Source organism: Hippopotamus amphibius, chromosome 17, assembly GCF_030028045.1.
Source record: "Hippopotamus amphibius kiboko isolate mHipAmp2 chromosome 17, mHipAmp2.hap2, whole genome shotgun sequence".
NCBI classification, from domain to species: domain Eukaryota; kingdom Metazoa; phylum Chordata; class Mammalia; order Artiodactyla; family Hippopotamidae; genus Hippopotamus; species Hippopotamus amphibius.
In genome coordinates, this window is record NC_080202.1 from 53,730,476 (window position 1) to 53,752,843 (window position 22,368).

The window sequence follows — 22,368 nt, forward strand, 5'->3', positions numbered from 1 at the left end:
GGGGCTGCCCGGGGAATTCGGGCGGACGGTGCATGGCTGGGACAACCCGGCAGCCGTCGCCCACAGCGGGCAGCGGATTCCAAGAGGGTGCGGGCGGGGTGTGCAGAGCGACCCGGGCCCAGGGCGGAGGGTGGGCTTTCTCTGGGCGGGGAAACCAGACACTTATAGGCGGCTGAGGCCGACTTTATTTTTACTGCCCAAACTGTTGGAAAGTATTTAAGCTTAAACAGAAACAGCTGTATCGCTGGCACCGGCCAACGAAACTATTTGTTACCGGGAATGACTTTTTATGATTAAGGACGCGGCCGTCGGCGGCCTCTCAAGGGCAGCCTGCGCGGGTCGCCAGGGCGATATGGGCGTCGCCAACTCGCTGTTCGCTAATAAGACCGAACGGCCAGAGATATGAGACTGTATACCTAAAGCCCACCTTGTAAAGTTTGAGAGAGGCCAAAAACTAGAACCCCTCGTTTCCAGGGGTGTGGGCAGTGAGTGGGAGGGAGGGTGGGTCCGGAGCTGCGCCTGTCCCGCGTGTCCAGGACCTCGCCGCGTCCGCCGCGCACCTAACTTTGGACAGGAGGCCGGTTTTCCACTCTGGGCTTCCTGCCCTTTCGAGTCAGACTCCTTGGCTCGCCTTTTCTGCTCTCTCTCTCGTTCTTTCTTTTTTCTCTCCTTCTTCCACCACATCCCTCGCCAAGGGAAACTGCTTTCATTCAGCGATGTTTTAACTAAATCGTGGGTTCCGAGGAGTGGGTGCTGTTACTTGCAGCTTGGTTGGTAAGAGAATAGGGTCGGGGATTGCTGGGCCCGGACTTAAGTCCCGGCCGCCTCCGCCCCAGCCACGGATCACAGCGAGTTGAGCAGGAGCGTGTGTTTGCGTGTGCACAAAAGCGATGCATCTGGGGGCCCGGCCTTCGCCCCCTTTCCTGGATCCCACCATCATCGCCTCTCTTCCTCAACCAGCAGTGGACCCCGCGAAGCTCCCCGGGTTTTCTCGCGGAGTGTATACCGCGCACTTTGGGAAGAGCTGTGGACAGGAAGTGCTCAGCCCAGGCCCAGAGGGTCGCCAGGGTCCAGGGGAAGCGGGACGCTCCCCCAGCCGCGCACCCCAACCAAGCTTCAGATTCGGCCTTGGTGGTCGTCCATGCCCTCCCCCAACACACCCAGGCCCGGGGCACGGAGCGGCTGGGCTGGGGCTGGCGACACTTGGGGCCAGGGCCTGGCGGGGACGAGCAGCGGGGGCTGGCGGCAGGGGCAGGTGGCTGCGGGCGTCCGGGACGTGGGGGGGGGGGGCAGGAAAAAGGCGCGCGATGTCCCCACAGGATCCCGGAGGGTTGGAAGGCTCGGGCGGCAACAGTGAGCCGCCACTGGGTCTGCATTCGGCTTCCAAGCTGGGGGCGAGCGCTACAGCCCAGCCCGGCTCGCAGGGCCGGAGGGTGGCCGAGGGCAGGGTTGCACGACAGGAGGAGACACAGGCACATTGATTTGTTAGCGGGATGGGACTGGCGGCAGTGGGGGGGAGGCCGTTGCCATGGAGACCGAGGGTCGGGTGTGCAACTAGGGAGGAGGGGGCCGGGTGGGAGAGCTGGCGAGGGGCGCGTCGCCGGCTCTCGGGGTTCGGGCGCGGCCCGCGGCGCCCCAGCACCTGTGCATTGTGCATTGTGCGGCGCGGGCGGCGACGGGGGGAGGGAAGGGCGCGAGTCCGGGCGGTGGGGGTGGGGCGGGCTGGGGGTCTCCGAGGAGGTGGGGCCTGGCTGACACCGCCGCAGGGGTCCCAGAGAGAGCTGTGGGGGACACCGAGCACCGGAGGGACATCTTGGCGGCGGGGAGGGGGCCCCGGCGGGGACAGAGGGTGGACGGCCCCCCTGCCAGCCCGACAGACTGACAGCGGCCAAGCCCGCCCTCCACGCTACGTCACTTCCGGCGCCCCCCCCTCCGCGCTCTGTCTCGGGAGTTGCTTGGGACTCCGCCCCCTGGCGATTGGAACGCGGGTCACGTAGCAACGCGGGGGAGAAAGCGAGAGGGGCGTGGCCCGGAGTTTGCCCAATCAGAGCGCAGGAGAGCTGGCCCTGGCCGCTCGGCTTTAGCAACGTCGTTAGCAACACGTGGGGCGGGAGGAAGCGCAGGGCAAGCGGGGAGGAGGGAGGCGCGCGCGGGAGGGGGCGGGGAGGGAGCGAGCGCGCGGGAGGGGGAGGAGAACTGACGTCAGCGGGAGAGTATTATGGTCTGTCGTGCGCTGGCTGCTGCTTTTCTGCTCCTGGAAGCGGCCAAGGGGGGAAGCGGCGAGTCAACATGGAGCTTTCAGCGGTGGGGGAGCGGGTGTTCGCGGCCGAAGCCCTCTTGAAGCGGCGCATACGGAAAGTAGGTGCCCCCGGGCCTTTGCCGAGCCCTCCCCTCCCGGCCCGCGTTCCCTCCCCCTGCTGCAGCCCAGCTTCCCTTCCCCCAGGTCCCAGCAGCGGCCGCGGCCGTGGCGGCGGCTCTGAGCCCAAGCGCTTTCCTTAGACTTGCAGCGATGCACAGATTGCATGGGTGGGGGTGGGGGGCGGGGTGGGGGGATTGAATGCCGGTGCATGCACTTTGTGCAGCATTTCGTGCAGGGGGTGATGCAGCGGGCGCGTGCCTTTCGCGGTGGGATTTCACACATTCATTCGGTGCATGCATTTTTTTGCATGTATTTCTCGTGTCCCCGTCATGCATTTTTCCCCGTGCACACACACATTTTCCTTTTTGCATCCTCAGGGACGCATGGAATACCTCGTGAAATGGAAGGGCTGGTCGCAGAAGTAAGTAGGTTCTATGCAATTCTCAACCCCAGACTGTTATTCGGGAGCTTTCTTTCTTCCTCTTTTTCCCTTTACATTGCAATACAATACAATGCAACAAGAAAAGTTACAGACATATACACACCTACCCGCGGCTCTTTCCTTGCTCCCAGGACTGACGCCTGCTTCTTCCTGATTCCCTTTAGGTACAGCACATGGGAACCTGAAGAAAATATCCTGGATGCTCGCCTGCTCGCAGCCTTTGAAGAAAGGTACAGGCCCTTCCAAGCTTCAGCTTCTCACTTAGGAACACGAAGGGTGGCTCCTATCCAGCCTGAACTGGAGGCCCGCTTGGTTTCTTTACTCACACACCCCTTTCTCCCTCCTTCCTTCCTGCAGGGAACGAGAGATGGAGCTGTATGGCCCCAAAAAGCGAGGACCCAAACCCAAAACCTTCCTGCTCAAGGTAGGATGGCAGTGTTCATTGAGGGCTTGTGGACCTGAGGGCTTGTGAACCAGTGGGGTGTCCTATTTGTAACCTAGGAAGGAGTTCCCAGACAGGCTGTCACCAAATCACTGGCACCGCTAAGGGTGTCTTAGGGGGAGGGGCTTAGCCACACTAGAATTCTTTTATCAGACCGGCCAGCCATATCAAATAGACATATAATCAAATACAAGAAGTGTGCTTGGTGTGAGTGGCTGCTTCCAGACAAATCTTCTATCCCTTCCTCCAGACTGCTACTCCTAAGCTTCACCCTCACCCATTTAGAAATTTGAAGGCATCAGAGAGTGTAGCAGGGATCCTGGGGCTGGAAGAGGGCTGAGGGAGGTGGAGCTGGTGGACAGGGCCCTGCTCTGCTCTTGACACTGCATTCTCTTCTTGCAGGCCCAGGCGAAGGCAAAGGCCAAAACTTATGAATTCCGAAGTGACTCAGCCCGGGGCATTCGGATCCCTTACCCCGGCCGCTCTCCCCAGGAACTGGCCTCTACTTCCCGGGCCCGTGAGGGCCTTCGGAACATGGGTCTTTCCCCACCAGGGAGCAGCAGCAGCACCAGCAGCACCTGCCGAGTGGAGCCCCCTCGGGACCGTGAGCGGGACCGGGAGCGAGAGAGGGAGAGGGAACGGGAACGAGAGCGTGAGCGGGGCACCAGCCGTGCAGATGACAAACCCAGCTCTCCAGGTGACAGCTCCAAGAAGCGAGGTCCCAAGCCCCGGAAAGAGCTCCTGGACCCCTCACAAAGGCCCTTGGGAGAACCCAGTGATGGCCTCGGAGATTACCTCAAGGGCAGGAAGCTGGATGATGCTGCTTCTGGGGCAGGAAAATTCCCAGCTGGCCACAGTGTGATCCAGCTGGCTCGAAGGCAGGACTCGGACCTGGCCCAGTGTGGTGTGGCCAGCCCCAGCCCAGCTGAAGCCACGGGCAAACTGGCTGTGGACACCTTTCCGGCCAGGGTCATAAAGCACAGGGCCGCCTTCTTGGAGGCCAAAGGCCAGGGCACCCTGGACCCTGGTGGCCCCCGGGTCCGGCATGGCTCAGGCACCCCCAGCTCTGTGGGGGGCTTGTATCGGGACATGGGGGCCCAAGGGGGAAGGCCCTCCCTCATCGCCAGGATCCCAGTGGCCAGAATCCTGGGGGACCCAGAGGAAGAATCCTGGAGCCCCTCTCTGACCAACTTGGAGAAGGTGGTGGTCACCGACGTGACCTCAAACTTTTTGACCGTCACAATTAAGGAAAGTAACACGGACCAAGGCTTTTTTAAAGAGAAAAGATGAATTGCTGGGTGGGTGATCCTAGGACAAGAGAGCAGGAGAGAGAGTGAGAGCGCAAACTTGGCATAATGCTTTTTATTTCTGGATGGGAGGCCACCTTTTGGCTGGTCCTGTCCCATCCCTACCTTAACACATCCCTCTTCCTTTCATCCCTCCCCCTCAGTTTTGGTTGGAAAGATTATCTCTAGAGTTATATTTTCTATTAGATGTAAATATGTTATTTAAGAAAAAATATCTAAATATATATATTTCAACTCTTGAAGTTGTTTTATTTAAACAAGGAGAGAAAGAGAGAGACTCAGTGTGGTTTAGTTGGGGCAGACAGGCTGAGTTGGGGCAGGAGGGGCCTGACAGCCACCCAGGGCACTAGGGAGGATGAAGACCTGGGCTCTGGGCCTCTGATGGTGTATGGAGGGACTCAGCCGGCCCACCTCACGCGTCCTCACTCTTCCTACAGCCCCAGGGCAGAACCCTGGTACGAAGACAGGACCCGGATTTTTTCTCTCTTCCCATTGGTTGGCCAGGCCAACAAAAGGTTGGCTCCCCAATCAGAAAGGAAGGGGGTGGGGTCAGTCTGTTTTTCTTTTTCTTTTTCTTTTTTTTTTTTTTTTTTTTAAGATTAAGAAATCTGTTGGGGGGGGGAGTATTAACTGGAGTAACTTTTTTGTGTGTGAGGTGAAAGGTGAAAAGTTGTGGGTGGGTGAGGAGCAGCAGATTTCCCCCAGGACCACACCAGGAAAAGCACTTTACGGGAGCTGTGTGTGTTGTACACGCAGATCGGATCGTGTGTATGTCATGTGGACAAAATCTCCCAGTTCCCTCGATTCCTTTCCTTACTCCACAGAAAGAAAAGAAATCCAGCGAATCTGTTTACATTCCCGAAATGCCAGGATAAATTGGGAGGATTGCATGTCGGTGCCCAGAGTTCGAGACAGTTGCTTTACAAGAAGTGTTCGGGGGTGGACTTTTCCTTTTCGCTTCCTCCGGTTTCGCCAGAACAGACGGTGGCCCCCACCTCCCAGGAAGAGTTGGAATAGCCTCCCTCCCTCGGGGAGGGCGGGCAGCCAGCTCTCAGGAGAACGCACGGCCAGACAGGCCCACCCTGCGGGACCTACAGAGGGAGGGGTGGCTGGGAGCGAGGGCCGCAGCGTGGCTGAGAGTGCGGTGGAGGGTCTGGGCTTGGGGCTCGGGGTTCGGAGCTGGGCAGGACTCGCATCCCGGCGGCTTCGGCGGGGCGAGGGAAAGGAGGGGCGAAGGGAGATTTCCATCCAAGAGTGTGCATCAGAACTTTTCCTTTTTTCTTTTTTTTTTCCCCTTTCTTAAAAGCAAAAGCTATAATTTATAGGCCTTTTCGATTCGCGGAGTGCTCTCTATTTGAACTCGACATTCAAACTCCGCCAGAGGGGGAGGGAGGAGCGGGAGTTGGAGAAGAGACGGCCGGCGCGGCTGGGGAGGCCTGCGCGGCGGCGGGTCTCGAGACGCCCCCGCCCCGGCCGACTCGTGACCATGCTGTGCTCCAAGGTCGCAGAACGCGCGCCCCTCTTTTGACTCAAAAGCACAAATCTGTCCCCCTCACATCCCGGTCCCTTCGAGAAATGATCCTGCGGCCTCCCCGCCCTCCCCCACCCTTTAAGGGCCAGCGGGGATCTAACTTCCCATTGCTAGTGGAGGGAGGGGCGAGGGGGCCCTGCGCATTGAGAGGAAGCACAGATTCCGGGCAAGCAAGGCGGGGAGCCGGGATTGAGGGGGAAACTTGTCGATGCTGGGGGGACAGGGCAGGAACCCCAGCCTGGTTTCTCTTCCTCACTCCCGGTATTCCCACCTCCCTCTTCTCGGCCTCTCTCTTCTCCAGACTTTCTTGCCTTTGAAGTGAGGGGGTAAAAAAGAGGAAGACGGTGTAGTACATGATTTTTTTTTTTTAATTATCAAATTGCGCCTATAAAGAGAAGCCCCTGGAATGGGGATTTTTATCTGCTCGCATTTGTAAAACTGGTATTTTAGACTTTGTATAAAGAAGCGCCGTTGACCAAGTGTATCTATTTAAATATCGACGCTATTTTCAGATGAAACTTCATTGAAGGGACATGTCTGTTACCGAGTGGACGGTCACTCCGGGACACGTGTCTTTACCTAGCTGCCGCTTTCCCTCCCTCCCTTCCTCCCTTCGCCCTCATCTCCCTCCCTCCGGGGGGCTGACTTCGCCCCTTCCCTCCGACCTTCCCTGGCCAGCCTGGTTCTGCCCCACCCCCCTCTGTCCTGCCGTCTGTCCATGGCTGTGCGCGTGTCTCCTTTACTCGCTCTTGCGACGCTGACCTGGGGGTGGGTGGGCAGGGCCGGGCCGCGTGGCTGGGAGTCTGCAACCGCGCGGGATGTGCGCGTGTTGGGTTTATTTAATTCTAAGATTTGTACAAATCTCGAATCGATCTCCGCCTCAGCTCGAGTGAAGCTTGGCACCTATCTTCTGCGGTTGTGAATGTCTGTATCCAATACCGCTTTTTACGTGTTTAAATATATACTTTGTAAATAGAGACGTGTCTCGGATTTTATTCCTTTTTTCTGGCCCTCGAGAAGAGGGAACTGGCGCCCCGGGAGGGAGGGGGGGAGGACCATTTCTTCCTCTCTCATCACCCATCCCACCCCCTCTCTCGCCCCGGTCGGCCCTGGAAGATTCCGTTTCCAGTAGGCCCTTCCCCAACTGAGGGGATGCCAACCGGCGGGGGAGAGCGGTAGGCTTGGGAGGCAGCGGAATGTGACCCTTCTTAGCCTTCTAAGGGGAAAGGTCCTGGTTTTCCTCACCTACGGACTGCACTTCTCTGCCGCCTGAGCAGAACTCGGGGATCCCGGGAATATGGGCGCAACCTCTGGGTTCCCTTTTCTTCTGGCGGGACTTCCCCGGCGCACCCCACCCCCAGGCCTGATGTCCTGGTCCCTGACGCCTGGCGCCTCTGTGCCGTGCTCCCCCGGCTTCCCTGGCTGCTCCCCAGTGCTGTCGGGGGACCCGCCCCCCAGACCCACTTAGCCTCGCCAACGCTCCCCGAAATGCAGCGCCTCGCGCCTATTGATTGAGGAATTGAGTTCGCGGGTATTGCTAGGCAACTGGCTGCTCCGAGCTGGCGCAGAGCGCGCTGATGTGATTAGTGAACCCGGAGCTGCTGCCGCGCAGCCCCGCGCCCCCGCCCCCCCAACCCCCACAGCTTCTCAGTCCCCGGTCTTCTGGCGGGGGGGGGGCGACACCCCAAACCCTGGGCGAGGAACGGTCCGGGGTAGAGCAGAACACAGAGTGGGGTGGGGGTTTCTCAGATTTTCCTGGCTGAAGACTTTGCAGTAATGGGGCGGGGTCATGAAGCCGGCACAGAAGAGCCGCCCTCGGGACCCCAAAGAGGCCACAGCATTGAGCTCAATTCCACCCCCCATAGCCCTAGCAGACCTCGGCCGGCGGAGAAGCGCGGATCTAGGTGCACTTGGCAGAGCCGGAAGGGAGGGGTGTGGGCACGCGTAGGCTGGCGCATCTCCTGCTCTTGCCCATTGAGTCGGTGACCCTGCGTTTGGCGAAGCTCTCCCCGCCTCCTTCCTCTAGCTCGTGGCCTTGTGTGAGGACCCGGAGGGAGGGAGCAGCCAGGAATCTGGGCTTGGGGCTGAGGGTCACCCTTCGGACGTGAGGGGCTGGGCCGGTGGGCAGAGTCAGCGGGTGGGGAGTAGAGTGGAGTGGCTTGGCAAGGGTCGCAGCAGGCGGCCAGCCCCAAAGCCGTGGCTCCTCCGCTCCACTGAGACTTCCCTCCCACATTGGGCAGCGGAGTGGGCTGGTGATTTGAGAGAGAGGGAGATGGAGGGCATTGGCTCTGCCCCCTTTCCCTGGTTGTCTGGCCACCACCAGCCTCAGCTTTGATCTGGTGCTTCTTCCTTGGGTTTCCCTTCCCTGGGCAGATTCTCTGGGAAAGAGGCTAGGTGTGGAGGTCTGAGCCTGTGGTGCTGCCTTGGGCTGGGGCATTCCTTTTCCTCTGGAGGGCAGGGCCGCCGGTGCAGAGCCTGGCCCAGACACACACTGGTTGAACTGGAATCTTTATTGCTCTTCGGAGAGTGTCAGGTTGGATCCTTTTTTTTTTTTTTTTTGTCCCATTGATGCTTAACAGTACATATCCTAGTCGAGGCCCCATGCAGTGTGCGGGAGACCCAATAGCGAACAGGTCTGCCCCAGCACTTTGGGGGCTCCTATTCTGATTTCCTCTTCTCACTCCAAAGTCCCCCAGGACCAGAGAGGGCCTGGGATACAGCTGGAGTTCGAGTTGGGGCTGTCTCAGTGCTCCGTGGCTTGGTCGCGCTCTGCCTCCAACCTTGGGAGCCTGGACACTGGGAAAGAGGCTGTGGCCTGGGGCCAGGGCTTTCTTCCTGAGACTTTGGGAACGGAGGCTGCTGGGGGCATCATCTCAGAGCTGTCGAGCTGCGGGTCGTGCAATCCGGCTTCTGTTGGCAGCTCAGAGCCCGGGGTTGGGAATGTTCTCCACGCGTCCAAAGCGCCAGCAGCCAGATCTTCGCGGGTCGCGCGCGCCCTCTAGAGGCGATGGCCTCAGCCCCGCTCCTTGGCGCCCACCCCTTTGCCGGCGGCGGTGCTTTCCTGGGTCCCGAAAGGAGCAGGGAACGCCTCATCTCCTCCACCCAGAAGTACTCTAGAGTGGGCCCCCGTGGGCACCTCCTCTGCGCCCTCCCTTCGGCCAGGCCCTCCACCCACAAAGGTAGGGAAGAAGGAGGTGTCCAGCCCGCCGGATCCTCCAGGCGCCCTAGGGCTGAACCGGCAGGCACGGGGCTCAGCCTCCCGGGAGGCCGCGGGCCGGGCTCTTGGGCCGGGTCTGGCCGCTTGGCAGCCCAGCCCATTCTTCTGGGAAGGCGGTGGATTAGGCGATCAGATCAGCAGCGCAGAAACTAACAAAGGCCAGTGTGGGTCAGGGCCCCCCGTACACGTCTGGCCGGCGCTCTGTACAAATGGGCTTGCCACTGAGAAGGCGCAGGCTCATACTTCCTCTAGCATGCTCATCCCCAAACCCTTTCTGCTGCTCTCAAAAGTCAGAGGACAGGACAGCTGGCGTCGTCCCTGCTCCACCTTCTCCAAAAGAAAATCGCTCCAGCCTCCGAAAGCACAACAAAAGAAAACATGCCAGCAGCCTTCCCTGCAAGAATCTGATTTCAAATTCGCAGGCCTTTTCTGGAGCCCGGCAGAGCTGGGGGATGCATTTCTATTTGTAGTGGGAATCTCCTCCTGAACTAAACAGGGCCTTCACCCCAGCTAGCCTTGCAACCAGTGGTGGCCAACATCCTGGCCCAACTTCTCTCTTTACTTCAAAGGGAGCCTCATTCTCCCTGGAGGCTGAAATTTATGAATAAATTCATGCTGAGGGCAATGCAAACCTTAAAGGACCAGGGAGGGTTATATAATAAGTGAATCATCTCTTTATTATGAGCCATGGGTTAGGAGTCGTAGTAGCACCACTGATTCAAAGCTTCTTGTGCTTCATGACAACTCCCCTGGAATTTTATAGCTGTGTTCTTTAAAAATGCTACCACATGTGGATTCAAGGGGTTGAGTAGCTTTCTGACACAGTATCATTGGATACTGGGGGTGGTGTGTGTAAATTTTGGTGTGTTTTATTCTAAAGTATTAGTTTCTGGGAGATGTCTCAAAGTGAGTTTATGATGTATTGCAGTATCCCTGGCCTCTACCCACTAGACACCAGTAGCAACAATACTCACCCCTGCCCCCCTAGTTGTGACAACCAAGATCATCTCCAGACATTGCCAAATGTCCCCTTCAGTGCCAAACTGCCCTTTCTGGGACACACTGGTGTAGGGACTCACAATCACCCTCACTCCTTTGCTTAGAAAAATATTTTTTTTTGCACCCCAGGAAAGTGGCTGAGCCTCCCCAAAGACTTTAATTTTTTTACCCCATGATTCAGTTCATGTCCATATAAGTATTTTGCCTCAAGAAAGGGAAAGTGAAGAGATTGTTTCCAGGTATCACTCATGACATACACCAGATCGAAAAGTTAAGAAAAGAATTTATTGATATACTAAGAGTTAACAAAAAGACAAAAATCCTGACACCACTTGCTAATGACTCTCCCCTGCAAAATAAATTAACATCAGTCTAAAAAGATCTGCAACCTATTGCTAGCGTTAGTTTTCCAAAAATACTAGAAAATCCAGAATCTTTAGATGCACTTGAGCAAAAATCTTCTAGGCACTACCTCTCCCCTCCTCCCACCCCTTTCCCCCAAACCACTGTGGGTTTCCTGGGGGAAGCATTTCCTTTAACTGGTTGGTCCTGATTGAATATGGGGGCTGGGCTGTTGTGCTGTTTCAACAAAGATCTTAAGTTTCCCAGGGCAATAACATATCCACTTTTGTTCTTTCTCTTTTAAAAAAGCAAACAAACAGCCATAGCTTAAGGTAATTAGAAGTGGCATACATAAATGATTTGGCTTTTTTTTTGTTTTAAATTAAAAGACACAAACCATCAGTGATTGGCAATGGTCCAAAAGCTCTGGTCCTCCCCAAGTCTTCCCCTAATGAAACCTCTAGGCCCAGAGACCTTAGTCAGGTCAGAATTTTGAGTGTAACCAAAAACAAGGAACACTCTTTTTGGTACCAAATATATATATATATGTGCCAAATCCTCTAAAGAAGACAGCCTGGCCACTTCTTCCTATCCGTTACAAATGCAAACAGAAAAGACAAAACAAGATTAAAACACCCACTCAATATACACTGTGATGCAGTTTGCAGAGGAAACCCTGCAGGATAAAGAAACAAGGCAGATGTACACACACACACACAGACACAGGTAGCAGCAAATAAAAAAGTACTACTTTTATTTATTGGTAAACATGACGACCAACTCTGAGCATCTGTCCAACTTCAGTGAAGGCTGTCACACCTGCATGTGTGTGTATACACGTGTGCACGCACACACACTTCTAAACATGAACCACTTGGAGTCACAAGCACCAAGAAAAACACACAAAACAGTAAGAAGGCAAAGTGGCTGGGAGTAAGGTGTTCGCAGATTCAAACTTTGGGATTGTAGTAGCTGGTAAACAGAAAGGCACCTAATCGGGGTTTTGGAGACCTGGCTGCTGAGGCTGTCAGGTCAGCCCAGAGCAGGGTCATCCTGAGGGCTTGGAGGGGAGAGCTGCTGCTGGCCTGACTCTGTAACATCTAAGGCAGCAAAACTTGCAGATTATGAGCTCCTCTGAGGGGGAGGCAGCCCAGGAGAGCCCCTTTAGTCACACCCAGGGGCATCTGGGGACAGGAGGGGAGGCTGGTGCCAAGGGCCCAGTGTGCTGGCACCCCTTCCTTCCAGACTGTGCAGTGCACTGGCATCTCTCCATCTCCTGCTGGGGCAGTGGAGGGGGCATTCTCCCCCTTTACTGCCCATTTTCCAGTTTCAGCCTGGCTGTCTGGGACCCCCAGCTCTTGGGTCTGCCAGGGTGGGCACCATTCCTGCTGCAGCCAGCAAGGCTATCACGTACAAGAGTTGGAAGCTGCATTTGGATGCCCCTCAAAGAGGTCCTGGATGTGGATCTGTCCCCAAAGGCACACTGTTGAAATCGATTTGGCTACACAAAAGCCATCTCTTCCTATTTGGCATGGAGGGTGAGGGACGGGGGGAATGGAGTTCTGGTAGGCCCACCCTCAGAAACCAGAGCCCACTGTGTCCCCTGCACTCAGGGCTATGGGGACAACAGAAGACTCCACACCTGCTGGCTGTTAACTGATAACTGAAGCAAAAATAAAGTTCCCCGTACTTCCACTTTTCTTTTTGGCATCAAAGACCAGTGACCCCACTCACTGATGCACCTCTCTGCCCCAAGTCAGTAATGGCAATCCTCATGTTGGCTGGAATTGCCAAGACAGCCCCAGGATTCTGCCATCTGGGGGAGGCAGTTGGGCTGGCAGTCTGGCCTTTCCGAAGGCCCTCTGCCAGGTGGGCCACTCAGATTTTGTCCCACTTCCCAAATGGTACAGGGATACAGCTTCTCAGCTGGGAAAGAGAACATGAAACCGCCCCCCCGGTGGCAGGGGGGTGTGGATTGTCAGGGGAAGGTAGGTGGGAACCGTGGGAAGCACCCTGCATAGCAGCTGGAAGCCAGCCGATGTCAGGAGGGGAGACCTACTTCCAGCAACTGTCCACCTCTCAGTGGTTCTGGGGCACTTTGTGGGGCCACGATTAGCACTAAGGCAGTCCTTGCACAGGCTGGCAGAGAGGAAGGCAGCGGAAGGACACCCTTCTCCTCTGTCCCCAGAACGCGGAGGTTTAGGTGTGACAGCTCTGGGATCAGCCCCCTCCCTGCCCATGCTGGACTCTGGGTCAACATTTAGGGGCTGCAGCTGTTCATCTGAATCAGGGTTAGTCGGTACCAACACCAACCTCTTTAGGGTTCCTGAGCCCAACTGCCACACCTGTCCTCTTACATTAAGGCCACGGCCCTCATCTGTCCAAGGTGGGGGCAGGGACAGGGAGATGAACAGTCCCCTTGCCCTTGCCAGCTCAGGCACTGCTCTCAGGCAGGAGTTCTGATCAGCAAGGCCCCTTCCCTGCTCCCCCCCACCCTCTTCCATACACTGGAGCAGCCCCCTAGGCCTTACCTCCCCCCAGCCCTAAGTACACCTCTTCTGGCTGCTGGGCAGGAACAGCCAAGGTGGACCAGGAGAAACCCCCTCCCCTAACACCTGTGCCCTGGGGAGATCAGGAGGCAAGCTGACCACCACTGTCATCACAGACCACGGAGGCAGTTCAAACAGCGAACATGGTCGGGCTTAAGAAACACAGGATGCTCCTGAGAAACATTTCTCTGAGCCACAGGCAGCCACCCAGACTTCCTGAGGCAAATGGGGAGCAAAGCGAAGGCCCAGAGGTAGGAACAAGGGCGAGGCCAGGTGGCACGGCATCACGGTGCCTCCCCTGCTGAAGTCACAGGCAGGGCTGGGTCCAGGGGAGTTCCCATCCAAGTCTGCCCTTGAAGGAGGCCACTGGTCCCTGGAGAGGGTCGGGATGTGGGCCAGGTATCAAAGCAAAGCTAGAGGCCAGAGAAGGGGCAGGTGAGACCCAGGCTGCCGAGCAGTGTCAGTAATGTCGCAGGTTGAAGAAGCCCACGCTGGTGGGAGATTCCTTCACTGTGACTGTGATGAGGTTGGCAGTGACGTCAGTGACGAAGACGTGCTCAATGAGGCTGCGGGTGGGCTTCCAGTCCTGGCTGGTCTGGACGGACACTGACAGGTTCTGCCCGGCACTGGGCAGGGAAGCTGGATCAGGGTCCGAGTCGGAGCTGCTGTTCTCTTCGCCGGTGCTCATCTCAGACAGTGCAGCTGTCTTCCGTGCTTCTCCCGAGGTCGGGTGGCCCTCTGGCCCGGGGGCCATGCTACCCTTGACACAGTCCCTCTTGCCTGCAGGGATGGGCAGGGCTGCTGCCCTGGAGGCCAGCTTCTCACTCTTGCTGGCGTCGGTGGGCAGGCTGGCCCCACTCCCCATCGTGGGGCCACCCCCGGCACCCTTCCCACTGGCTAGGTTGGTGGCAGGGATACCCTTGGTGGTTGTGGCGTGGCGGGCAACCATGCCCACCCCTGGTGTGCCGTTCTTGACACTTTGTAAGTCCAAGACCTGGAGGCTCAGCTCCTGGGTGGGTGCAGGCTGGGGGCCCAGGCACCCGGCAGGGACCTTGTTGCCACTGTGGACATGTGGGGGCCCTCCTGTGCTCCCCACTTTCTGCTCCACAGCCCCACTGGGGGCCTTTGGGACTTTGCTTCCTGGGGGGCTTAACCCCAGCTCCCCCTTCTGCGTCCGCACCTTCAGATCCAGCCCTAGGCTGCATTTGCCGGCAGTCGGGGCCCTGAGAGCCAATCTGCCGGCGGCCTGGGCCTGGCTCTGGCTCATCCGGTTCATGTAGTGCACAATGGAGCTCTGCCAGCTGATACCACCTCGGCTGGGGCTGCCGGCCATGCCCTTCATCAGGCTGGCCAGGTTCTCCGGGGTGGCCATGGTGCTGGGACCACCGCAAGCCTCCTTGGCGTGGGCCTTCAGGGCTGCCAGGCCGGCCACAGGGGCACTGAGTGGAGGGGGCAGCTTGCTGGCTGGTGCCCCCAGGTCTTTCCGGGCCGTCTTCAGCACCTTGGCCAGGCTCACAGGCCTCCGGGCCGCCTTCTGCTCTGGGGGCAGGGGCTTGCGGCCCCGCTTCTTCCGGATGGGATCCTTCAGTTCGGGCTTGGCTACCAGGATCTGGGCCTTCTTCTGAGGCACTGGGTGAGTCTCACGGCCCCGGGGGCCCCTCTTGGCATCTAAGTCGCTGTCATCCTCTTCATCTGAAGAAGAAGAGGAAGACGTGGAGGAAGAGGAGGAACTGCTGGATTTGGATTTGGAGGGGGCATCGGGTTCCTGCAACGACAAAGGGGAAGGTGTCACTTCTACAGCCTGGTCTCCAGGGGCATCAGACACCTTGGAGCGAGCTCCTCCTGCGGCTTCCAGAGCAGAGATGCAGTCAGGAGAGTGATGTCACTGTTTTGTTGCAGAAAGGATTGAAGAGGTCCTTACGAGGTTCTAAGAAATGCAGTTAAAAGTGAAAGAGAACAAAGAAAAATAGGTGGTTCACAAAGTGAAGCCAGGGCGATGGAGGGAAACGCTCACATGCTGACACTGGACACCGAGCTTTCTAGGGGCCCACGGGGAGCTCCTGGCCCTTGGCAGACACCTGGAAAAGGGAAATCAGAGCAGCATGACTCACGCTGCAAAAGAGAAGGGCAGAGGGAAGCAGTGTGTGTGAGAGCTTGGTAACCTAAAGCACCTGGACATCTTGCTTTAACCTCCCTGTTTCCAGAGCTGACACCTTCAGAACCTTCCAGCACACTGGAAAACAAATCACTGCCCTCCCCGTCCTCTGGGTGTCACCCCAAATGCTAATTAAGCACACCCTCCTGTTTCTCATGTCCCCATGTAAGAGGTGTGCTTTAGGTAGACAGAACCAACACCTTGCTCCCGGCCACAGAGCTCGCCTGCCCTGAATTGGGGATGATGGAATCAAACCCAGGGAGTCTGGGGCCTCCTTGCCTGAACGGCCCCCCGCCTCGCTGCAGCTTCTCAACACCCATGCCCCACATTCTCTTGCACTCAGTTCACTCCTTCAGCCCCACTATCCTGCTCAAAAGGAAGATTTTGAAGACAAAACCAGGCCAGTGTACCCTAGCCGATAAGACTCATGGCAGGGTTTTCAGCCTCCTGGAAGGGTGATTTTGTAAGAAGTGACTGGGCTCCTGGCCAGTGGGTGGGTTCAGGCCCTGAGGGCATTGCCTTTGAGAGAGAAATCAAAGACACATCTAGGACTGAGGCTGGGACCCCTTCCCTATCCTGCCTCTGAGCTACTGGAGGGAGGGGCTATGCCAGGGAGCCCAGGAGTGTGTGTACCTGTTAGCTGCACCCACTTGGCAAACCTATGAGCACCTACTATGTACATGTTTCCTGTTTTTTGTTCTCTGTAAGCTACTAGAAGTGAGAAAATAGCACAGACTGGATGTCACAGGACCAGGAAACCAGCTCAGTGGGGGCTTAGCCATTGCGGGGCTCTTCCCAGAGGGCCAGGGCAGGAGGTGGAGAGCTGAGGTTTGCTGTTGCCACCTGCAGGCAGAGGCTCAGAGCGGCAGCCCAGAGGGAGGCAGAGCCAAGGTCTTCTGAGCAAGGGAAAGACCCGTGTGGAGTGCCAGCTGGCCTCCTTCCCCAGAGCCCGCAACCCTCCTGCCACCTTCCACTTGGCCAGCCAAGAGCCAGCGCTGGGAGGTAAGCAGCTGAATCTGGGCCAGCAGCCACCCACCTTGAGCTTGGAGTGACGGCTGCAGGAGGACATCACTGTGTGCTTCCTCGGCCTGCCCCTGGGCCGCTTGCCTCTCTTCCGGTTCTGCACCTCCTTCTCGTGTTCCCTGAAGACAATCAGCAATCAGAGTCACAGACTCTCCTTCTGCCACCCTGGAACCCCGTGGTTTCAAACACCCCCAGGTAGCTTATCACCAGATTCCCTGAAAAAACATATCCCGTCAAATAACACATGCAAGGCAGAGGTCCAGACCCTCCTCTTGCATTATGGTTCAGTATTATTTTTACTTTCATCTATTTCATTTACACTGGGGTAAAGACAAGTCAGGAAATTCAAGCAAAGCTGGGAAAGGAACAGTTCCCAGTTTTCTGCCACTCTTAAAAGCCACCCTGTGTGAATGCTGGCCACTTTCTGCAGGGAGACGGTGTCACGGAAATTCTACAATACCACACCTAGAAGGAGGCTTCGTGGTCACGTGGTCCAACCCCCTCATTCCAAATAAGAGTCCAGAGGCAGGGAGGTCAGGACCACTGCCCCCCATTTTCAGTCTCTCTAATGCCTGCACAAAATCTCACGGATGGTGCAGTGCTGGGGTAATCAAGGGCTCCTGTTCCCCACACGGTCTACCCAGAGCCAGTGCCCCTGGCTAACATTTCTTTTCTGGTTTCCTTTTTCTAAGCCCTTTCTGTTCCCAGACTCTGCTCTAGATGGCCGGGGCTCACCAGGGCTCAGGGCAGGACACCCGTTAACCAGTGCTGTGACTTGAGGTCAGGGAGCCCAGAGAGCGGGCCTCTACTCACCACCCCGGAAAGCCTATATTCGAGGCTACCCCCGGAGAAGAGGCTCTACCTGGAGCAGTTTCCTGGTAATTAAAATGGGCAAACATCATCTCAATGGGGCCTGTAAGGTGATCTCTTAAAGAATCCAATTAGTACAACCAGACAGAGCTCATACTCAAAGCAGCCCCAACCTGTCTCCTAAAAGGACAGGAGCACTCATGGGTCTCCGCTGACATGTTAACCTGTACCCATGGGCTCTGAACCTGAGACTTCCCATTACAGTCAAAGGCCACATCCCCACACCAAGCAAATAACCACCAGTTCCTAGTTCCCAGGGGGATCTCTAGAGTGGACAGGACAAGGCAGAGCATCTACCTTCCCAGTTTTCTCTCCCCCATGATGTAAACCAGACCACCCCATGGTTCTTTTAAACTCTTGCATCTATCTGCTATTTGCTAACCTCAGTTCTCATCTGTTGTGCTGTAAGTAAAAGTGAAATTAACGACAAGCACTCTCTAGGCAGTCAGGACACTGTCTTACAGAGAAAAGTACCAGCTCCCATCTCCTGGGACTTACAAGGCCTGAATTATGAATTAAATAGCAGAGTGAGCTTGCTGGTAAGCCTCTTCAAAGGTACTGAGGCAAGCATATGCTCACTGTATTTTCTCTCACCCCCCACAAACTCTACCTCTATTTTTCTCCACTGCCATGGCCCTTCTGAGAAGACCCAAAATATCCTGCTACAGTGAAAAAAAAGTGGAAACAGCTTGAGCTACCAGAGAACAGCTGGCTGGATTGACTCCATCTGGGGAAGCTTTTGAGCACCTAATTTATCAGCCTCTATCAACAGGGCAATTCCCACACCTTGCCCCCACCAGCCTGCTCTGGAACAGTACTCCCTGGAACCTTATGCCACCACATGCCCCTTACCACTCTTTTCCCTGAGTATCTCAAAGAGGCCTCTCTTAGCCCAAGTCTCTACCTAAAAATAGATATGACATCTAGAATTACAGAAGTAAATTCAGCCCCTGAGACGGGCAAGGGGGCCCCCATGGTGCTCACTTGGTAGCAGCTGTTTTGCAGCACAGAGAAAAATAAATGTGTTGTTCTTGGTCCAGACACACCATAGCAGGCATAACTTTCCCCTGTGTGTGCCAGTCCCCTCTCTGAGCCTTCTCTTGCTCAGTGGCATCCATGAGGAGGACTGGGAGGCCAGGTCTGCATTTTTTTAGGGCAAACCTGCCATGATGGTTTTTATCAGTGCTGTTTGCAAACTAGTCAACAGAAAAGGCCAAAAAGAGAAGCCAGAACTTTTCATGAAGGAACCAAGAAGGTTCATCTTGGCAAGTCTGGCCATCACAAAGACCAAAAGCAGCAACTACTCAGTGACTCCCAAGGTCTGGGCACAGTGCTGGCCAGCCAAGGGAAGGTAGGGAGAGGACTCGTCTGGGACCTCAAACCACAGCCCAAGCCCAGGACCTCTGGAGGGCCAGCACTGCCCTGCACGACTGTGTGACAGGCCAGGGTCCCCCCAACAGTCTCCCCCTCCCACAGGTCTGTTAACTTTCTCACTTCTTCTGGAAAGCCAAGAGCAGCCTTGGGTCCAGGATATTTTCCTCTGGCTCCCAGCTGTTGTGTCTGGAAAAGCAAAGAACAGGGCATCTTAAAGCACCAGGCAGTGACCAGCCACTTAGAAACCAGCCCAAGTGGGGTTGCTCTATTGCTCCTCGATCCCTGCTGGCAGCCAGGGCATCGGGGTGCTGGGGAGAGTCCATAAAGGTCTCACCCACGCCCAGGATGAGCTCCTGGACACCAAGCTCTGGAAGCCAACACCTTGTTCTCAAACTCAAAGGGAAACCACCACCTCAACCCCCAATTAACACCCAGCCTCAGGAGGACTCCACAGCCTCCCTCAGGAGGAAAACAAATCCCAATAAAATGGAAAGTTGCAGAGACGGAAGACCCCAAACCCTGGCCCGGAGCCAGACAGGGAAGGGAAGGCTCCTTCAGGATGCAGGGAAGGGGAGGCCTAGGGGCACAGAAACGCAGCCCAAAGATTAAGAACAATGTTGCTGGCGCCCAGGCCAACACTGGCCAGGAACCGACACGGGAAAGCAAAGAAAGAAAAGTGGGGTCCGGGAAGAAAGGGGAACTGGGTCTGCGCGACTGTGTAAATAGAGCCCCTTCCGGGATGCCAAGTCCCCTCCCTTCCATTAAAAGAAAAAAAAAAAAAAAAAAAAAGGAGCCCTACATCCATGAATAGAAAGCTCAGGTTACAGCGGGGAAAATACAGACTAGAGGAGGGGGGCTCGCGCCTCGCAAGGAGGGCTGAGGCGGGCGGGGGCGCATGCAACAAATGGGCCAGGCGTGGCGAGAGGCGGCCCGGGCGCCGGGAGCGGAGCTGGGCGGGCTGGAGGGGGTTCCGGGGAGGCCGTCCAGCCCCGCGCCCCGCAGGCTTGTAAACAAAGGGCACCCTGCGCGGGCTGGGCGCCCCCTCCCCGCGATGCCCTAGGAGCTCGCGGAGCCCCCGCAAACTTCCCGCCTGGCGCGCGGACGCCCCCCGACGGCGCGGCCGAGGAACCCCACGTCGCCCCCCCTCCACACCGAGGTGGCGAAGGCGGGAAGGCGGGCGCCGCATTGTTGGGGACTCACTTGGAGGACCAGCCGCGCCACTTGACCAGGTACTCCAGCTTGCCCTGCAGGGAGAGAAGAGGCGCGTGAGCCGGGGTGGGCGGGCGCGGGTGGGCACGGGCCGGGCCGCACGCACCTTGCGGAGCCGCTTGCTCAGGATGCACTCGGCGGCGAAGACCTGCTCGCCCACGCTGCTCAGCTCCTCCATGCTGCCGCGCGCCCCGCCCCGACTGCGGCTCCCGCCGCTCCCCGCACAGCCACCGCCGCCGCGCGCCCTGCCGGCCGCACACAAAGCACCGCCCCCGCCCCGCGCAGGCCCGCCCCGCGCACGCGCACCGTCGCCGCGCCCCTCGCGCCCCAGCCCGCCACCCGCCCCCGCGGGCCGCCCCGTTCCGGTACCGACCAATGAGCGCGAGGGGGCGGAGCCGGGGGGGCGGAGCGCGCATTGTTCACGGCGGGCTCGGCTTCGCGCCCCGGCTGGGGTCCCGCGGCCCTGGTCTGTGTGGGTTGGGGGCGTGGGTCACGCGCGGGGGGTCCGCCGGATGCGGGCGGGTCCCTCGCGGGGAAGAAGGAGGCGCCTCGCCTTTTCGGACCCGGTGATCGCCCGCCGAGTCCCTCTTGGTCTCCCGGGCGCGCCCGGCCTCCTCCGAACTTCGTTTTCCGGGCAAAAAGCCATTGTTCTGGCCCGAAGGGGGGGAAGTTGGGACGCGGCGAGGCGGCCGCTTCCTGCCCCTGTCCCCGAGGGGCGCTGCTTGGGACGCCCTCCGTATTTTTGAACTTGGTCTCCCTTGGTCTCGGGCAGTGGTACTATTTAGCGCGGGAGCAAAACGGGCTAGGGCGGGCTGGGAAGGAATGGAAGACAAAGTACGGGGGTAGGAGGTGAGCAGCAAAAAAACGGAGCGGCCCAGCTTTTCCCTCCAAAGGCGAGAGAGGAAAATGCATCAGCTGAAAACGAACGGCTCTTCGTTCTTACTTTAAGCTGTGAAGAGTGGCACCCAGCCCCCAAGTTTTAGGGCGCACGTAAGGGGAAAAGCAACTATACATTTTAAAAATTTGTTTCATGATTTTAAGGAAATGAATGTGGAGAGGATGGAATCGAGATTTGAGGAGATGGTTCTAACCTAGGACTGAGTCACTAATGGGCCCGCTGGGATTTGGCAGTCCCTGTCCTTTGGATCAATTGCACGCGGCAGAGAGGAGACTGGACCGCCTTTAGAGGTGGGGGTGGCCTGCAGTCCTGTGGGGTCATCTTCGGCAGCCACCCTTTTATTTAGTGCTGTTCAGATCAGTATTCCATGACCAACTCTCCCTTTAAATCATTTAGATCTTGAATCAGAGCAAGTCAAACGAATAATAAAGGAAATATACGTTAGTGCAAACTTTTTTTTGCATCAGTACAATTTAACTCAAAAATCATTTTCTGGTTTTGCTTTTCCCTTGGACACAGTTCCAAAGTACTCTCAGTGTTGAGCAAATCAAAAAGTTGTTTCTTGTTGCAGGAGACTGTCTCAATGTAATTTTGATCATTGAAACCATATTTATAAAGAATTCTGCAGGAGAAATGTATTTTTGCTGTTGTTTTAACAGGAAAGGCCTACTGTAGAAAATATGGAACTGCAGGAGTCCATCTTTCAATTTCTGGCATGTTCTTCAGCTTATTTGGTTAAATAGGTTACATTCATTTGATCTCCTGGAGAGAACTTGGGTAACATTTGCAAACTCAGATATCCTTTGCAAAGGAGGTGGGAAGAGGAAAATTGCTTTTTTTGGTTGGGGGGGAGGGGGATTTGATTGCTTACTTGGGAAGGGCTGCAGCCCAGAATCCCTGTTTCAGGATAAAACCTGCTCTCCTGGGGGAGAGAGAACTGCATACAACCTCTCTTCAGCTCTTTTTGTAGCCTCATCTTATGGAGCCAGGCAGTAAATTGTGGGGCTGAGGCCAAAGGTGTATTTATTGTAATCCTACAAATAGCTGGATCAGTTTCAACTCACATTTCCTTGCAGAATTCATCTTGGGTGTGAGGTTTTTGCCCTGGAAGTTTCCAGTTTCCTCTTGATGATATATGGTATCCTGGGATATTTGCTTAATTTTTTTTTAAAGAAAAGAAAGCTTAAAAAAGGGAATTCTTTCTTCCCTGAGAAATAAATGTGTCTAGAATTTGATCCTAACTCATGGGGGGAAAAAACCCAATTTCCTGGAAGGTTTAATACGTACATCATCTGTCCAACTGGGGACACCCAGTTTGGGTAAAAAAATGTTTAGATAATTTATTGGGAGAAAAAAAATATGACAGATTTGACTAGAATTAAATTATCAGATAAGTAGGGTGAGGTATGATCCAAAATTTGTGAAGTGTTCCTTAAAAACAAAACTGGAAGTTGGCAGAATCGAGGAATGATTCCAGCTAATCCAACTGGGTTTGGGCTAAAGCTGATTTTGTTTTGACTGTCACATTTAAGAATTATTAAGACAACTTAGAACTAATTATTTTCTTATTCATTCAACAAATGGTTCCTCAGCATTTGCTGTCATCTAGACATGATTGGATATAGTACAGAGTCCATAACAGTGCTGTCTA

At 56.2% G+C, this 22,368-nt stretch overlaps 2 protein-coding genes across 5 annotated transcripts; one reads left to right on the forward strand and one right to left on the reverse strand.

Moving 5' to 3' along the window:
* Window positions 1–2,227: 2,227 nt before the first annotated feature.
* On the forward strand, window positions 2,228–4,788 carry CBX8 (chromobox 8). Of its 2 annotated transcripts, XM_057716174.1 has the most exons (5): window positions 2,228–2,358; window positions 2,737–2,780; window positions 2,966–3,031; window positions 3,159–3,225; window positions 3,646–4,788. In XM_057716174.1, the coding sequence occupies exons 1-5, from the start codon at window positions 2,290–2,292 to the stop codon at window positions 4,531–4,533; spliced, it is 1,134 nt and encodes a 377-aa protein (XP_057572157.1). In that variant the 5' UTR covers window positions 2,228–2,289; the 3' UTR covers window positions 4,534–4,788. The 2 variants fall into 2 exon arrangements, with proteins under 2 accessions (XP_057572157.1, XP_057572158.1); XM_057716175.1 differs by lacking the exon at window positions 2,966–3,031.
* A 5,845-nt stretch (window positions 4,789–10,633) lies between these two features.
* On the reverse strand, window positions 10,634–20,063 carry CBX2 (chromobox 2). Of its 3 annotated transcripts, XM_057717184.1 has the most exons (5): window positions 19,926–20,063; window positions 19,811–19,854; window positions 18,731–18,796; window positions 16,380–16,485; window positions 10,634–14,953 (listed from the first exon to the last, which is right to left on the reverse strand). In XM_057717184.1, exons 1-5 carry the CDS (start codon window positions 19,995–19,997, stop codon window positions 13,649–13,651), a joined length of 1,593 nt encoding a protein of 530 aa, XP_057573167.1. In that variant the 5' UTR covers window positions 19,998–20,063; the 3' UTR covers window positions 10,634–13,648. The 3 variants fall into 3 exon arrangements, with proteins under 3 accessions (XP_057573167.1, XP_057573168.1, XP_057573169.1); XM_057717185.1 differs by lacking the exon at window positions 18,731–18,796; XM_057717186.1 differs by lacking the exons at window positions 19,811–19,854; window positions 19,926–20,063 and having other exon boundaries at window positions 16,380–16,581; window positions 18,731–18,746.
* Window positions 20,064–22,368: the final 2,305 nt, after the last annotated feature.

Excerpts from the sequence above, each read along its gene's own strand:
- CBX8 (XM_057716174.1), top strand. The coding sequence starts at position 2,290 with ATGGAGCTTTCAGCGGTGGGGGAGCGGGTGTTCGCGGCCGAAGCCCTC. Across the intron at positions 2,359-2,736 it reads TGAAGCGGCGCATACGGAAA|GGACGCATGGAATACCTCGT; the intron begins GTAGGTGCCCCC and ends TTGCATCCTCAG. Across the intron at positions 2,781-2,965 it reads TGGAAGGGCTGGTCGCAGAA|GTACAGCACATGGGAACCTG; the intron begins GTAAGTAGGTTC and ends GATTCCCTTTAG.
- CBX2 (XM_057717184.1), bottom strand. The coding sequence starts at position 19,997 with ATGGAGGAGCTGAGCAGCGTGGGCGAGCAGGTCTTCGCCGCCGAGTGC. Across the intron at positions 16,486-18,730 it reads CTCTTGGCTTTCCAGAAGAA|GGAACACGAGAAGGAGGTGC; the intron begins GTGAGAAAGTTA and ends GATTGTCTTCAG. Across the intron at positions 14,954-16,379 it reads GCCGTCACTCCAAGCTCAAG|GAACCCGATGCCCCCTCCAA; the intron begins GTGGGTGGCTGC and ends TTGTCGTTGCAG.